At 43.5% G+C, this 18,556-nt stretch overlaps 1 protein-coding gene across 2 annotated transcripts in view; it reads right to left on the bottom strand.

Moving 5' to 3' along the window:
• NHSL1 (NHS like 1) overlaps window positions 1-18,296 on the bottom strand; it is a 189,103-nt gene extending 170,807 nt beyond the window's left edge. For both annotated transcript variants that reach the window (XM_075498828.1, XM_075498827.1), the window contains exon 1: window positions 17,668-18,296. In XM_075498828.1, the coding sequence (XP_075354943.1) occupies window positions 17,668-18,025 (358 nt within the window). In that variant the 5' untranslated portion in view covers window positions 18,026-18,296. The remainder of the gene's footprint in view (window positions 1-17,667) is intronic.
• Window positions 18,297-18,556: the final 260 nt, after the last annotated feature.

An 18,556-nucleotide genomic window follows, 5' to 3' on the forward strand; every position in this document is an offset into this window, starting at 1 on the left:
CCTATCTGGATTGGAGATCTCACACTTGCATGTGTTCAGGTATGTTGTCCTTTACCACAACAAATGTTTTACTGTATTTCCTTTACGCCTAAGTAGAGAAACTGTTCATTTTACCCATCCCCTACATGCAGCAGGCACAGGGCTCCCCAGGCAATGCAGATCTCGGTGGTCTGGGACCCCCTCCTGAGGGGGGGACCCCCTCCTGCCTCCAACCACCTCAGAAAGGCTACACTCTTGCAACCTCCATTTTCAACCAAAACCAAAGAAAATTCCTAACTTTTTCTGTGATTTTCAAGTATTAGTACAGGTATCGTGAACCTTGAAATTTCATTTGAATTTTCTATACGTACGGAAAACTTCTACATGTTCAGCTTAGATATATTATTCTAAAGATTTTTTCAGTATGTGTTTGTCCATTTCCAATTTCTTGGTCGCCAGCAAAAGCACTCTGAACAATTTAGGACTCCATGTAACGAAGAAAAAGTGTTAATTACCCTGCTGCCAAAAAAAATACCCTCATTGGGGTACTCGGAAATAGCACCCTATCATACAATCTGAAGTGTATCATAGCAGATTTTCACATGCGGCCGTTGGAATTAGGCACACACCTTTCAGTTTGGTACTTTTCACTCCTCAGCCTTAATCTAATTCCTTTAAATACACTCTACTTTTGTTCTGCCAAAAGCAGAAGGAACAATTTATAGCAAAGCCTCAAGTTTTTAAATCAGTGGGAGTTAAACTCAAGGCCCTAAAAATTTCTAAACTCTATCTTTATCTTAGGAGTGATGTAAAAATATTTTTCCCATTAGCACTTTCCACGTCTAACATTTCAAAAGCCACTGAAGACATTTCCATCTACCATTCAGAAACTTTTTATTGGGAATCCTTCAGAGATTCATATTACATAACTCAGCTGGGCTAAGTATTTGAGAGCAATTAATCACTGGGGATATCACATACACATCTTTTCTGAAATTTACTTAACCGAAGTCAAAAAGCATTTGACCCTTTCCACAGAAATCCTCAGACATACCTCATTAAGTAATTTTGGTATGTACGTGTACATTGTAATCCTTTACCAATTTACATGGTAAAACCATCCTTGATTTGTTTGCAAGGCATTGTTAGATTTAATCAAAGTGGGGATTTTTGAGGAAGGCTTTTGAGGATTGTTGAAGCAGAAGGAAAGCTTTCAGCCCAGGCACTAACCAGCAGACCAGCCAGAAGGCTGCCAGGGCCAGCTGGATTTGAAGGAGCAAGCATGAACCACGATGTTGCAGAGTGTGCCTCTGGGCAGGCACGTAGCCGGGCAGGTGAACAGGTAATCCAAGACACCTTCAGACCATTCCACTATTGATCATTAGAGAAGTTACTTTTGTGGTGAATTTCCTAGTGCACTAAAATGAAATGTTACAATGATAATAAAAATACTAATTTCATATAATGCCGGGGTGAAAAGCAATGCCTTGTATGTAAATGTCATGGAATGTTACAGGAAAAAATTTATTTTTCTTTATCATTAAAGTTGCCTTAATCGTCACGATCAGCCCAAGTCTGCAAAATACCAGGCACTCCTACTCCCTTCCTCCTCAGATCTGGTGGATAGGTTTGGCCACTGATGTCCTATTCATCAAAGCCAAACTGATCGAAGTGAAGTTCAACAGCAGGCAAGCCAATTCCAGCCAGACCAAGCTTGGGCAGCCTACGAATTGGAGAGCAGCTTAATCCATTGCAATATCCTATTTCACCAGGACTGAGATGCAGGCTCTGATAATAGCTTACTTGGACGTGCCACCTGACCTTCCTGAATTTTCTTTGTCTTAACTGTAAAATGGGAATTCTGTCATCCTCAAAGCCCTTTTGACATCTGCGAGTGAGAATGCCTTTTAGCTATAGCTATGGCCACATCACGATGGCCATATCTACGCTGTGGCTCACGTTGAAACATCAGCCTTCAAAGAAGGGATGTTGCTCTTCCATTTAAGGATTTTTTAATTTTTTTTTTTGTGGTGTTGGTGGTACTTTCATCAGAGGTTTCCCAGTTCTTTGTGCATCAGTCCATTCTTCTGCATCCATAAATTCAGTAAGAGTATTTCCAGTTTCCAAAATCAAGATCTGTCTCTTCAAGACTTGCAGAGGTAGATCTCTGACCTTCAGGTAAGCCTTAAATCATTATATTAGAGGAGAACTTGCAAGCTTACAGTACAAGAGTGCTAGTCATTATTAGAGATCTCACAGGGATGCTGGCAACCACAAGCACTCTAAGCATCGGCAGTACTCCGAGGATTTCATCCACAGCATTTCAACTTTTGTTGATTTTTCACATTCTTTTTTTTTCCTAAAATTCCCTGCAGCAAAACAAGTGACACTTTTATCCCTCCTCTTCATCTGTTTATTTTTGTTTCGCATACAAACAAAACTCCCACTGGCAACAGTAAGACAACACACATGAGAAGCTAACTTGACAGCAAGATGGCTGCAGAGGACAGAACTTTGTGAGTTCAATGGGACCAATGCCTACCTCATGCTCATTTTCTTTTCAATCCATCACTTTCCATTTGTGCCATCCCTTCTTGTAACCAACCACTTTACCTTTTCTCATCCACGCCAAAACAGATTAACTAATTAAACACAAAGGAGACATCAACTGGGTATGACAGCACAGGTAGCCATGTTCCCGCGCTTTCTGATCTCAGGACACCCCAGACCGCTGGCAGAAGCCCAGCTGGGAGCCACAGTGCCAGCCTGACATGGCACCGCTCGCCCCACTACTGCTCTACAGCAATCCTGCTCTTACACCATACTCATTACTGAATATTAATAAAGCTTGATTAAAAACTCAAGGGCAATCCTTAGTTAGGAGGAACTCCGTTTTCAAATTTCAATATTGCAAAATCCAGCTTTCAGAGCATCCCTGGATATACCACCGTTCAGGCTGTTTCTTCCACTGCTGGTAACTCCCTCTCCTCCCAAAACAACCACCTCTCTGGTTTTAGAGCATTTCAGTGAAGAAGAATGAGGGGTAATATCAGCAATTTTGCCAAAACACGAACCTGCAATACCTAGAGCTACTGAAATAAATGTGGAAAAGCTGGAGGGGGATAGGGTTCAAAAAGATTTTTTATAAAAGAGTAATTAAAAAATGTACCACAACCCATACACAAAGCAAGCTGTTTGCAGAGAGGAGGTAAGAGAAATATAATAGCATTTCCTATGAAACAGATAGGCAAAATGTTGATCTAAAACAACGACCTAATTAGGAAGCATTGGGGGATACCCTCCCCCCAAAAGAAAAAAATCAAAACTTACCTACACACTTTTCACATTTTCTCTCGTCCCTACGTCGTCACTATTATAAACACACTGCCAAAGTGCCAGCCTCAGCATTTTTAACTCCTGAAGCAAGCGGGCTCTTCGCTACGAAGAGAGCGCTTCAGTCAGAGGGACTGAGCTCCGAGGGTGTGAGCATGGGGGAGGGAGACTTCAATATTACAACCCATCCATCAACCACTTCTCTAAAGCTCTTTTGTTCCAAGTTCCTACTTAGCAACTCAAGGTCAAAACTGATGTTGGAAAATGTAAATCATAAGTCAACCCAGACTTTCGCCCCTCTGTATCTTCTTGACCTTAAAAGCAAACAAGAAACAGGCAAAAAAGAAGATTTTAGCTATATGATCTACTTACATAAAAATGTATATCAAGGAATATAATCACCTTAAAAATGATTGTGGGTTAGGTTCTTGATCTGCACTACTAATGATACAGATTAGAAAAACAAAATCAGAATATATGCATTTAGGATACGATGCCTTTACTTCTTTGCTTTTCTTACAGTTTGGACAAAGTCAATCAGTTGTTTTCATCTGGTGGGGGCTTTTTTGTTTGGTTTTTTTTTTGTTGGGGGCTTGGGGGGTTGGGGTTTTGTTGGGGGTTTTTTTGAGAGAGACAGACACACACAAGGTTTGATTGAAAACACCACAGGGAAAACTGGTTTAAAGAAGAAAAAAAAAGAAAAAAAAAACCAACACACACCAAACCAACCTTTTCCTCCCTGGTAAAAAAAACAAAGGAACACATCTCTATTAGCCTTTGGCTTTAAGAAGTCCTGGGTCAGATGTGAGCAGCCTTAACAAAGAAGAAAAATAGTAGGTATTATGAATAAAAAGCAAGGGTTTCATTGTAGCAGAGAAAACAGGATGTATTCCACAGGCTACAACTATTCTCCTTAGAAACACAATAGGGGGGAAAAAAAAAATCATTCATTATGCTCAAATACTTAAGGCCAGACTTTTCAGTGAACCCCATTTTTTGCAAGATTCCACAGCAGAAAGCAACAGAGGTGCCAAATACCTGAGATTACAAGCTTATGCAACAGATATTTCCCAGAGGTGCTGTAACAAAAATCAATTTACATGTACAATACAAAGACAGCGTAAGACAAGAGAACTCTGACACAAAACTGTGATCTAGTATTTAAATCTCTTAATTTTAGGATGATCTGGTAGTGTTTAGAATTGCCATCTCAAAAGTTTTTAAAGTTTTATTCCAAGAGCTTACATATAACATCTTTCATATGGGAGAAGTCCTGCCAAGAGTTTTAAATATAGCTTTATCAAATGCCAGTTTGGCTTACTCCATGTGAATTTGGACACTTTAACAAGAGTTTATGAACTTTCATTGGGAAAGAAATGAACGTATAATAATAGTTTACCATCCATGTGTGTAAGTAATAGGTTATGTAAAATACCAGATAATCCTAGAGTCTAACAAAAACATTTTAAAATAAGTCATTTTTCTCCAATAGCTTTTATTTAGCCCTTAAATCACAAATTTCATTTAAAGCACCATCACATGTACAAAGTCGTGCCAATTAACTCAGCCTAAAAGGGTGCTTACTTAGGGGAAGGACAGGAAAATGTGTTAATTAGCAGCAACTCAGGATACCGAGGGACTACTTTATTTGATCAACTGCTGCTGTGGATAATGAAAAAGGTGTTTCCCATAATTCTCACTGGAGTTCACCTGCTTGTCCCAAGCAAGATGAAGAACAGAACTATAAGGTATCTTTTCTAACCTGCTTAATAAAGCTCCTGACTACAACCAAAAAAAAAGGGTATTGTATTAATGTAACCTAGATCCTAGACAGTTTCCAAAAAACTAGCCAAGAATCTTTGTCAGAATTTTGAAAAGAAGCTGCTGCTGAAATTCTTAAGCACACGGAATGGTTGTTCAGGACTCCTCCTGCAAACACTGAATGCTTTTCACTCTGTAAGGGACACGGACGACAGTATCTGTAAGGTGAGACACTGGAAACAGTTTCCACTATCTCCACCAGAGATAGTTTCCATCTTTCTGATACCAAGTTTGTTACCTTGTCATTCAACAAAAGCAGTAGCTATTTTTGTTGAGAGTATTAAAGTTCTTCCAAAGAAGCACCGCAAGGTCAGAAGTCCTCAAGTAAATAATTACATGATTTTTGCCTGCCAGCTTTGATACTTGATTAACTAACACCTTCCCTTACCCTTCCTTTTTCAGATAAATGTGCTAAGATATTTACCTAAGGCCATAGAGTACCCCAGCTTTCTTGATCAGGTTGTCCATCTTGGGTGCAAATTAGGACCCCTCTTGGACAACCTTCCAGTAAGAAGAGTGTATTAGTGTTCCCACTTACGATGCTTTGACAAGAGGCAATGAGCACAAACTGAAATACAAGAAACTCCATTTAAGCATAAGGAAAAACTTTTTTACTGTGAGGGTGGTCAAACACTGGCACAGGTTACCCAGGCAGGTTGTAGACACTCCATCCTTGGAGATATTCAAAACCTAACTGGACACAGCCCTCAGCACCCTGCTCAAGCTGACCCTACTCTGAGTAGAGAGTTGGATTAGATGATCTCAGGAGGTGCCATCACAATTCTGGGATTTCAACGACCACAAAAAAAGCATTTACCCTTTCAGTTACAAAGCTCTCAATACGTGATCAAGCAGCCTCAAGAACTTTTTCTTGAAAAGGCTCAAGAACGGCCACTGAGGCAGGTGGAGAAACTACAGCAAACAGCATACAGCTCAAGTATCTTTTACAACACCCTGTAAGCGGAGACTGTGCTTTACCATTAACCAAGATCACGCAGGACTTTCAGGCTGAGTGATGAGAAATACTCTGGTCACTTCAGTGTTTACCTACAGAGTTCACCCTGAAGCCTGCTATTCGGTGGGATCTGCCTTTTGTCCATCAGTCATTTTTCCAACTTGCTATTTCTGTTAAGTGCTCAGATATTCTGGGATTCTCTCTGGTAAATTCAAACTTTTACCAAAAATATACCCATGCTTTCACTTGTCTTCAGAATTAAGCTTATTCATATTTTATTTTTATAAGCCACTAATAATAATCTAAATTAGAAATACCATATGTGTACAGACATAACTAGTGACAAAATCAACAGAGCACAAACACGCCAAGCTGACGGGAGCAAAAATGGACAAGCTTTTGTCTATCATGACATAATTCATTTCTCTACCAGTTGTACTACACAATGCATTTAAAGCATTTAAATATTTGATGTGTTAACCTGCAGCACATTATCTCTATGTACAATGCTAAATTACCTGCTCTTCATCCTACTGTTTACAAGCTGTAGCTATTTCCAGACTGCAGCAAGTTTCACAATTTGTCAGCAAGGTTTCCAACAGTAACAAAATGGTTTGTAAGGAAAAACCTACTGTATTTTGCGTGTTGGGAAAAAGGGTGGGAGAGGAAAACATGCTCTGTTAGAGCAACAGGGTCAAAACAACAAGCCTCAAAGAGCACTCCCTCCCATGTTACATACCATGCTCTTCAGAGGGGACATCACAAATTACAGAATTCAAGCCAAACTCAGCAACGAGTGGGAGCAGGCAAGATAATAAGTACTGCAGATGGTTTTGGTCTTCGTTACCATCAAGTAGACACAATGTCTCTGTAACAGATACGGAACAAACAGAAGCTTTTGTAACATGACAAACTAAAAAACACCAAGAGCTCTATGTTTTTGTGGTATTCTTCGCCTCAGGCAAACACTCCGTGGATTTCTAATTACCTGCTCTTCCTCTAGACCTCAAGAAGGCCCATAACTATTGTGAAACTTTGGGTTCTTCAACACAGACCTTTTTAAACCACACAACTAAATTGCCATCTTCTAGCTTGACTTGTATGTGTTAAGACTAGACTCTCTCAGGGCAAAGAGCGTTATGCTCACAGTTAAATCTGCATTGTGGCTGTGCTAAAAAAGTGCTTTCTAACATTTTAAGGAAATTTGTGATCGCAAGTAGGCCAACACTGCGGTTTCACCTTCCTTCAGCAAGGACAACCTCCAAGCAAGCACAGCCTCCCTCCTCTCCGTGCAGGCAACTTCTTGCTGAAGGGCGGCCTTGACCCACCATTGACCACCACAGCAAGGCAGGGCAAGAGAACTGGCTCACGCTCACCTCATTTTCTCCAGCTTTCCTGTCTTTCCTGAATGTAAAGATCATGATTATAGATTACAATTCTGTGTATTTTATAATGTAGTAGTTATATAATTATTACTGCAACTCTAAATTCAAAATCAATTATACCAATCCATTTACATTTAAACCACCCTTGTTAGATCACTGCTTGCCTCCCCAGGCCAAGGTAAACCCTACACGATACTACCCGGGATTTCGGCAAGCGAGGAGGCAGAGCCGCTTCGGCATACATTGCACAACCAGGGCCGAGTCCAGCTGCAGCCTGACGGGGTCAGGGCCCCCCCAACCTCCGTGGGACTGCTCCCCGCCGGGCTCGGGCCGTCCCAGCCTGCCCAACAGGACTGCACACGCTCCCCACCGCGAGGGCAGAAGCCAGAGATGTGGGGAAGAGCGCTGGCCCCACCGGAGAGCAGTTGCTATACCAGTTTCCCATATCTTGGCTTCCATCAAGCTCCCAAACACAACTGGTACAAAACCCTGCTATTCCCCCATTATCGCCCTTCTATTTCCTACCCTACCCGTTCCCTACGGCATGCGTTCAGCCATGCAAACTGACTTTTTGTGATAAATATGCTTATACCTTACAATACTCTTGATCTTCTATCACATACACGTGCTGTTAAAAAAAAGCTAGCAGGAGGAACCACACAGTACCTACCTACCTTTATTTTAAAAGAACAAGGAAATAGTTTAATGAACACGTTTTAGAAAACTGCATCTAAATGAACACACCAAGGCATATTATGAACATTACAGTATTTTCATTCTTTCTCCCTCATAACACATGTAGAACAAACTTACTAAGTTCTTTCTCGTATTTAAAACATTGAAGTTCACAAAATAGGGCCTCCATCTTTCCAACACTACAAATCAAAATGGTATAAAGGAGACTATAATCATACACTTCATTGCATTATTGTTCATATACACATTAACATATCTCTCAATCTTACAGAGTGATTATTTCTAGAAATTCTTGGATTCTTGGACTTCTGCAAAGAAACATTTTCAGTGTCTAGTACATATGTTGGAGGGGGAAAAAATCATTCAAAATTAGAGAAAAAAGGATTTTATTTGCATGATGTCCAGAATAAGTGGGGTGGGATCTTGCTGTGTAATCAATCAAGCTTTGCTTGTGCCGTCTTTCTTCTAAATTGAAGACCAAGTACCACAGCTAACAAAAAAGGGAATGTTTTAGATAAGTTTTGTAAGAGCTTCTTCCCATCTCCTGGTAGTTGGCTTCTTTTTTCTAATTCAAAATGTTTAAGCGCCTCTAATGACAATGTGGCTAACACCATTTTGAGGTTTTCTTTTTAACATTTAAAGATACTGCATTAGCCAAACATCACTTGGTTTTTCAAGCCACTCAAGCAGATTCAGTTGCTTAGCATCAACTAGATACCGAATAGGAAGGGAAAGCCAACACCACTCACTGGGGAGCTCCTTCCTCCCATACAACAGGAACAAAAGGTGCCACTAGAGATAACCCACAAAGCACCCCTCTCAGGTTCTGCTGAGCTTCCCCTACGCAAACTCCATCTGTCGCCAAAAGCCAAAACTCACCAAAGTAGAAAACAGAAGACAGATGCCCGTTTGCCAGGAGGAAGACTAAGCTTGCTTTCTTACTCTGACCCAAGCTGTTGAGAAAGCTCACCAATGTGACCACTGGACACAGAAGAATATATATGTAAGCCAGTGAGCAGCAATATTGATCTCACCATTTAAAAGTTGATAAGAGGTCCTCTGTAGCCAGTATTTTGATACTAAAAAGGAAAAAAACAGGGAGGAGCAAGGAGAAAGAAGAGCATTCAAGTACAACACATTACCATTTAGAATATTCTGGAGAAGTCTTATTTTCATTTTCCACTTGGCCATTCAACCAGAAAAAATAAAATAAAAAATAAAAAAACACCACTGTCACTATTACTCAATATGCTTGAAGTCTCTACTTTATCATTTTTCCATTAGGATTTACATTAGTATTTATGGCTAGTAGAAAAATTAAGTGGCTTAATTCTTCACATAGCATCTATAGTTCCAATTTACTTCAGGAGGCATCTGTTATAGTCCTAATCTCTGAAAAGTAGGAGCTAAGTTAATTAAAAAATTACAATCTTATCTTAATCAAAATTTGCTTAGACTGATTACAGTAAAAGGAATATCCAATCAACTAACTTAACAGATCTACTGGTTAGTAGATGTTGTCTGTTGTCAAGATGTTAAATTTCAGATTAAAACAGAACTGCTGCTCACATGTAGATTAGGGAAATTAAACCTACTGAAACATTAAAATGTCCTTTAAGTTCAAAAGTTTTAAGTACTCAGCCATAGATATACATTAAAGTGACTTCCTTTGAGGTTTTTATTTCGAGTAATACCTGGATACTCTCACTTCCACCACTGTAATGGTGTAAATGGTTTTGCTCTTGATTTGTACTCTTATAGCAGAGCAATAGGCATCTCTCTGCTTGCAAGGGAAGTGTTAAAAATGAACAAAGGGACATACCCAGACAGGATTAAGACTATTACTACGGTGCTATCCACTGTGGCACAACCCCAGCCAGGAAGGTCTTACGCTGGGGCTAACACCGAGGGGTATGAAATGGAGGGGTGAGAAGGGGTTGTCCTGAGAAAGCCAGATGCTCCATCAAATTTCACCCTCTCCTGTCTCTACCTCCCATCCCCTCACCTCCTTCCTCCCAAGTCCTACCAACTATCAGGCATGCAGAGAGCGTTGTACTTGAGGAAGGGGAGACGCCCAAGGCCAGTTTCATCAGGCACGACATGGGTGGTGAGATGCGGAGCGGACATTGAAACTGTCACACCTCAGAGCAGGCAGGACTGGAGCTGGAGTGGCGGCTCAGAGCACACCTGGGATGGGGAGCCTAAGCTATCAAAGAAAAGGCGGAAGAGAAGAGAAGAGGAAGGGAAAAAAAATAATCAGGCCTTAACCTAAAAGGTGTGTAGACCAGTGGCTCTGACGGGGAAATTACCAAGAGGAGTTATGGCAAAGCAATTACTCGGCACTGCCTCTCTCGGCAGGCATTACTCCCCTCCCTCCAGACTGCACGCTGATGTAAGCTCAACCACGTTCAGCAGGACCTTAAACGTTTGTATGCTAACTACTCATAATTCTCAAAGGGCAACGAAATCTCCTATGTACAATGCTGATTAAAGGACAAGAGGCCAATAAATAAATAAATAAAAACAACCTAACATAACACACCATAATTCACAGATGACAAAGAAAAAAAAACACGACAGCCTGAAGCCAGAAGAAGCCCTGCCCAACTAAAACACAGTATGATATTAATACAAACAACTTGCCAAGTCCACCCACATTAATCTGTGCTTAACCCACAGGTAGAAAGATATTTCTTCTAGTCTCTTAAGTGGCGTGTCATCCAGGCTCTCTGGAGACTGCCATCCAACCCGCAGGTTTCCTATCAAACCTACAGCCGAGAACAACATTTAATTACCATGTTTAATTGATCTTGTTAACTGTTAGGGTGGACAGCTTTGATCTCGCCTGCTGATAGCTAGTTTACAACTACAAAAGAAACTGGGACTTTGCATAATTGCCAAGCCTTCAATGTGCGTTTTTTAATTCCTTCTGTTTCTCAATCTCCCTTGCTGTTTGTGGTGCACTAATGCTCCTGATAAATGAGGGCTTGTGCTTTGGTTCCTGTTATCATATCATTTATTTGAACACACAGGGGCAAAAAAAGAAAGGTGAGGAAAGGGAAATTGCCCCTCCTTCACCCAGAAATACGGAAAAAGGCCAGGAATTACCGTAGCGAGTCTGGCCTTGGCAACGTTAAGCGCAGCATCCCGTGGCTGATGGCAGCCGGCACCAAACGCTTCAGAGGAAGGTGCAGGAATCACTAAGCACGTGTGGGATAATCTGCTCCCCATCCCCCTTGAAAGCCTCATCTGACTCTCCGCTCGTTAGAGGCTGGGTTAAATTCCAGGACGGAGGTTTTGAGGAATTTCAGTGGCTTTCCACTGTGTTGTTTTGTGTTTGTTAATAGGTTCACCCAAAAAATGCCTCTTCTGCAGGAACTTCACATTAGCAGCTTAGGAGAGAAGCCCACAAGACCAAGATTACTAGCTTGCACTCAACCAACCTGAGACTGTGCCAATACTAATAGGAAGAGAAACTTCTGAGGACATTTTATTGTACCCTAAAATACCTAAGAACCTTCAAAATAGATCCTAATTAAAAACAACTAAATACAAGTATGTTTAATTCATTAACTACCTCTCCTAAACACCATTTTCCTGAATGATCAAGCCAATCATAAGATCTAGAGAAATAAATGTTCATAGGTGGTGTATAATAGGTTCTGAGCAACGTACAAAGCAGCTCTAAATTTCAGCCAAAGAGTGTCAACTGTTTTCAAAACAGCAAGCCAAACCCCCATCAAACTGAATTCAGCTGGAGCTTTGCCACTCAGCAGGACAGCGACTTGGCCCACCGTCCCCATGGGAAATCTTTTTCTAACTCAGACCTTCTTCCTGCTTATTTCAAACAAAATCTCCTTTGGATCAGGTTGAATTTCCACAGATAATTAGTCTTGCACTAGCTAAATAAAACAAGAGTTATACTGCTTCTGAGCACCAATCTGAATAATTACAACAGGGTAAAAGAGAAAATACTTTTTTTTTTTTCTGAGGGGAACTTAGCAATTAACTGTTTAACATGGTTTGAACTTTGCTGCTGAATCTTCATATTACACAGCAACAGAGAGAAGAAAAGTACCATTGCACACCATCACCTGAAGCATCTGTAGAGTAACATGGCCAAACCATAGCTCCCAAATACTGTTAGAACAGTTTTTCCCCTGAAAGTCAGTCCTTTCTGACCAAAGCTTCCTCAACAGCACGCTATGGCTTTGGTGGTTGGTTTTGCGGTTTGGTTGTTTGTTTTGGTGGTTTTGTTTGGGGTTTTTGTTGGGGTGGTTTTTTTTTTTTTTTTGGGGGGGGGGGGGGGGAAATGTTTTCGTTGGTTTGGGGTTTTTTTCTAAACCTTTTTCTAACGAAGGTTTCTTCTTGTTATTACAAGATGACAGATATCTTGTACACTCTTTCCTTACACCAGAAGCTATAGAAAGCCCAGAAAGTCAGCCAGCCCATTCATCTCCTGCCTGCTGCTGATACTGTCTTGAATAATGCTCACTTTTGGTGGCTAGGGATGGAGGAGGGGTTTCCCTAGGAATAAGCTGAATAAAGCTTCCTGTTCGGCTAAAGCAGGAAACGTGCTCCAGTACTGCCTTACACACAAAGAGTGGAAAATACTTACTAAACAAAATAGCAGGAGATGAAGTGTAAACTGGATTGTCCTTACAACATGCAGACAAATAGAAAGCCATACTTCCCATCCCCCCAGCTCTCTTTCATTAAAGCGCTTAAACTTGAAAAAAATACATACATATGTATACACGTTCTGCATGAACATCAAATGATTATGCTGTGCCTTTAAAACCAAACACTGAAGGATTTTAAACAACAACAACAACAACGCTAATTAGGAGGTAGCATTTCCTCCCTCCCACAGGATCAGTTTCTTCTTGTGAGAATAGGAGGTACAACTGGCCAAACCCCATCCTACTACTGCAGAAACTGAACCAGAAGTTGTCATTAGGCTAACCTCCCAGCATTTCTCTCAAAACATCTCTTCAGAAAGACTAAAAATAAATAGCATAGAAGATGGAAGGGACAGCCTGCCAGTCTGTCAAACCATTAGGATTCACAGAAAAGAACAGCAATATTAATTTTTGCAGAAGTATCTGCAGGTGGTAGAAGACAAATATTAATGGAAAAAATGTCCTTCTTCATGCCCTATAAAAACAATGACTGTCTAAGGCCTCACAGCGTTTCCCAAGAGCTGCCCTTGTAATTCACGCAAGACTTCTCTGCTGCCATCATGATGAGCTCTGATCACTTCAAAGAGGTGCTTGTCCTCACCCACCCTGAGGTTTAAGAACTGAAAGTGATGAAAACTACATCACCTAATGCTAGGTCACAGCCACAGATGCACACTGCTAGAAGATGAAAAGCTGTTAGGCAAGTTCAATGAAGTTGAATTCAAGTTCAATTGAACCATATTACGGCAGCTGGATGCTGGAAACATATCACAAAACACCACGCAAAACAGCAACGCACATAAGCTTAATGAAAACCTGATGAAAGACTGTTTAAAAAAGTACTGAATCTAATTAATTCTCTAGACGTGGCTAGTGCAGTTAAACTAAGGTCACGAGTACTGCATACTGCACTTGAATTTTATAAACCACTTTGAGCCATTAGTGCCTCCCACCACCGTAAGTTATAAACCAGTCATTGGCCCCATAGGGGCACATTTCATCGTATTTTGATATCCCTTCTTATGGCACAACACTCTGCTCATCATGCAAAGCTCAAATACATGTCAGGAAAGCATTTTACTGAATGGCCTTAAAAATATCCTTGTACTGAAATAGAGTCAGGCACAAGTTTTTCTGTTGGGGGTCATCATAAACAGATGCTTTTCTACCACTGTAAATGGAAAATTTAAGCCAGCCAAACCAAACTAGAGAGAGTTGAACCATTCCAGTGAACCCCATCATCAGTGGTGAACCCTAGAAAAGGCATCACTAAAATCACCTACAACCAAAAGCTACCTTCAATATCCTGAAGTACATGAAACTAAACTCTCTGAGAGCGTGTGGCAACACCAATCCAAAACCCTTGGAAAGCAGGCCTCCCAGTTGAAGGGCATGGCAGAAATCCAGCCACTCTTGATAGATGAGGAAGTTTCCCTGTAGCAAGGGTTGCAAAGACTGCAATACAGCACATCATTGACCAGTTTGCCACATCAGAAAGTTCTTTCGCATGTGGTGCAATGAATGGATGTACTTGAACTAATGCATTCACTACAGGATACCAAAGAGTATATAACAAAAGAGAAACAGCAGAGCACTCAAGACACATTTATCTATTAATACTCCCATATCTACATCTAGGAGCATATGGATCCTACACACACAAGGACGCACCATACAGCCAGGCAAGCAAGCACAGTCCATGACTGTAAAGAACAACTAACTGAAGACAAAGAGCTTTGTTCTGCCTGCTTTCCCTCCCTCACGCCCCCACCCATGCTCAGCGAGGAACAAACACTAATGGACTCCTGTTATCTGAAGGATACTACGTGGAAACTTAACTTTGAAACAAAATGATGATAGTACACAGAAGAAAAACCCCTCACACTTTCAATGTATTTTCTCAAGCACCAGGGACATATGTAGCGTAGCTTATACCAGCTGCCAGTCTGCAGCTACTTCCCAAGAAGTGGTTGTGACCCAGATTTGAAGTTTGCTAGTCCTCTTCCGGTCCTTCCCACACAAGATCATGCTGGGATCACAAAAGTCACCCTGGGACCTTCGGTTCCAAGAGGAAATTATTGTCTGGGCCCCACAAAGAGAACAAAAGCCATTTATTCAAGTAGAAATTACCCATGATTTGAAAAGCAGGTGTACAATGTCCTATCCCCTCATCCTGAAAGCCAGAGCAAAATACTTAAGTCATCTGATATAATGTCATGCTGTATCTGCCTGTGCACCACAAGAGATACAGTAGTTTACAGTATTTTTCCCCACAAGAAAAGGTTTATGAGCAAAAGAATCTAGTAAATGGGAAAGCAATTAAATTCATTTACAATCCTTGTTGTTCTTACAGTCCCACACCAGCAAACAGCTTTCTCCATGAAGCTTCTGTATCTTCAAAAATGGGAAGGAAAAAATCCCCCTTGTCATTGTTCCCAAACAAAGCCAGCATTATTAAACCATTCTCTTTGTTTTGCAGATCTTTCCCTTTAATGCCAGCAACAGGGTTAAACTTGCAGACAAGCCTTGACGGCTTGTGTTATAGAGATGTTCATGATGCTAACTACAACTGATCATCCCACCCAACCTCCGTGGCCAGATTACAATAGGTAGAAAGTATATAAGAGGAGAACTGACAGGTCTTTATGTGCAACTTCATGTCAATATGCTCAGCCTACACATCAGTTCCTTGCAGCCGATAGGCAAATAATCTTCCTTTACAAGAAGGCTGTATGTCATACAATTAAAAAATATATATTAGAAAAAAATCATCATTAATTCTCGTTGACCTTAATAAATGAGATCTTTGAAAAGTAAATATTAGCAGCAGCAATGCAGCTGTTAAGTAGCAAAATTAAATTTGACAGCAGAGACGCCGCTTACCAAAGCATTTAAAACCAAATGGAGAAAGCCAAACATAAGAACTGCGTCCAGTTTTGGGAATTGCAATGACAAGAGCAAAGATGACCAAATTAAAAGCAATAACAGGCTTAGCTCAAAGAACTGAGTTGTAATAAAAATAAATTAAGTAGTAAATATAGAACTTGTGCAAAACGATGACGAAGAGAGAATACAATAACTAAATGTCTGACCCACGTAAAATGTCAGGGTTTGCACACTGCAGCACTAGCCTCATTTCACCCTTCCCTTTAGATGTGTTGCATCAGTGTACAGTAATAATTACCTCCCTCTTTAAAACAGAGATAAATAAATACTGCTTCCTATCAGGGCATCAATGTAATATACCACCATACTGCAGGTATCCCCAGTAATAAAACATTCCCATTTCAAGTCTGACTGCACCACGTCATGCCAAACTAACATAACTATACTGGCAGAAAAGGATATACCTGTCTTGGTGAGGAAGAAAAGCTCCTCAAGTTTGCCAAGCAGTTACAAAGCACCAAAAAAGTCTAACTGGTTATCACAAAACTTTAGCCTAACCCTTACGAAGCACAGGAATAGCCTTCTGGTCAGGGTGATGATGGTTCCCGCCTTTGGAGGAACCGTATACTGAAATATACCGTAAGGAATAATCTGCAATGAAATAGGCAAGTTACCCATACAGGGTTCATACTCTTTGAATCTCATCTGTGACACGCCTTCCTTATCAATTTTGTTCGTAAGCGTGCCATACGCAAAGCAGGCTTTCTACTTCCATTTAGAAGAAAACTATCGGTGGTCTCCGAGCAGCGATCCTTTTTAGGCTAGGCTTGTACCTTACACAGCTGCCACAGAAGTTGCAACACAGTTCTCTGGATTCCTGAATGTTTCCAACGCATTGAGAAAGCTAAGCTGATGTTGCAAGCCATCTTTCACTTGGTCTGTGGGAAGCTAGGACATGCAGAAATGAAACTCCATGTAGCAGATACCATTTTTACGTGATCCTTTCTCCGAAGTTGGACCACGCTCGGAAAAAACCTTTCCTATAGCTCTGGGTAGCTGTACAATTAGTCGCTTCTGAGGGCCACTTTACAGGCTCAGAGAGGAACTTAACCAAAACCTCCCCAAACCGCCACTACTTAAGAATCCGAGGCCGAATCTGGATCTTGCTGTTTGTGCTCCATACGAAGTTGCAAATGCAAACTTGGGATCAGTTCTGCACACAGAACAGAAGCTCAGGAGAACCGAGAGACACAAAACCAGCTGCAAAGTATATGCAGGTTTCTATTTACTGAGGTCTTCCCATGCACATAGAAAAGAATTAATCAGGCATGTGGGCTGAACCGTCAGAAGCCCGGCTGATCCGAAGTCTAGCGCAAACCCGGCATAAACATATAAACAAACCCACCCAGCCCTCCCTCAGGATTACCGCGCTATCTCCCAGCTAAAATCTCCCCGCGCTGGAAGTGCTGACAGCCAGCCCGCTCCCCTCCGCCCTCGCTGCAGACACCCTCTCCCCACCGAGTTAGACTTCTGCCAGGCAGAGGCACTGGGAAAACACCAGCAGCCACCGGCCCCGCACGCTGACACCCCTTCTCCCCTGCCCGGGCGGCAGCCAGCGCCGGAGCCGCCGGGACGAAGCCCGGGGCCGGGGTCACCAGGAGGGGGGCGAGCAGCGCCGCGCTGCAGCCGGCCGGCACCGGCGGGGCCCCGGGAGGAGCCGCGGCGGGAGGCCAGGGGCGCCGCCGCCACCAGCCGAAGGCGGGAAGGAGGGGGGGGGGGCTTAAGTTTCCCTCTTTCTTTTCTTTTTCAAACAAACAAATAAATACAGCAAACCCTGCCGCGCAAACCGCCCCGCCACCGGTCCCCCCCCAGCCGCCCCGCCACCCGCCACCGTCCCGGGCTCGCAGCGGCGGGGAAGGGCGGCACTCACGGATCTTGACTTTGCGGTGGTCGAGGCGGGCGAGGAGCGCTTCCAGGGCGCCGAGGCGGCGCTGGAGCCGGGCGTTGCGGTGGCAGAGGGAGTCCGCCTCGCTGAGGATCCCGCCGAAGATGTCGCCGGCGCAGCGGGAGAGGTCGGAGAGCTGCATCAGCAGCGACACCAGCGCGTACGAGCTGACCTGCTCCAGCGCCCCGAAGAGCGGCACCGCGCCGCGGCGGCGCCCGCCGCCCCCCTCCGCCGCCCCGGCGTGGTCCCCCGGCGCCGGGCCGCCCCGCTCCGCGCCGTCGCCGCCGGCCTCCTCCAACCTGCACAGCTTCAGCGGCTCCAGGGTCCGCAGGGGGAACGGCATCGCGGCCGGGGGCAGGAGGACAGCGCAGGGCACGGTGGCGGGGGGGAGAAGCTAGGCGTCCCCGGCGCGAAAAGTCTTCATCCGCGCGGCGGCCGCGGTGACAAAAGTTCGGAAAGCGGAGAGAGAGGGAGGGAGGGAGAACAACAACAATAACAAATGAATCGGGGCGGGCGGGCTAGGCGCTCCGGGGCCGGCGGGGAGCCGCCGCCGCTGCCGCCGCCTCGGCGGAGGGGGAGCCCCGCGCGGCGCCCATGTGCGGGAGCGGCCCCCGGAGGAGGGAGCGGCCCCGGGAGGAGGGAGGGGAGGGGAGGGGAGGGGAGCGGAGCGGAGCGGGGCGGCCGCCGCCGCAGCACCGCCGCACGGCGGGCGCGGGGAGAGCCCGCGGCGGCGCGGCGCTGCCCTGCGGCCGGCAGACAGGAAAGAGCCCGGCTTTCTCTCCCCGAAGTGGAGATTGAGGGGCGGGGGGGAGAAGGAGGAAGCGTGGGAGGGGGGCTGAAGCGCCCTGGATGCGGCCACAAAGGAGGAAAATCA

Source organism: Mycteria americana, chromosome 3 (assembly GCF_035582795.1).
Source record: "Mycteria americana isolate JAX WOST 10 ecotype Jacksonville Zoo and Gardens chromosome 3, USCA_MyAme_1.0, whole genome shotgun sequence".
NCBI lineage: Eukaryota > Metazoa > Chordata > Aves > Ciconiiformes > Ciconiidae > Mycteria > Mycteria americana.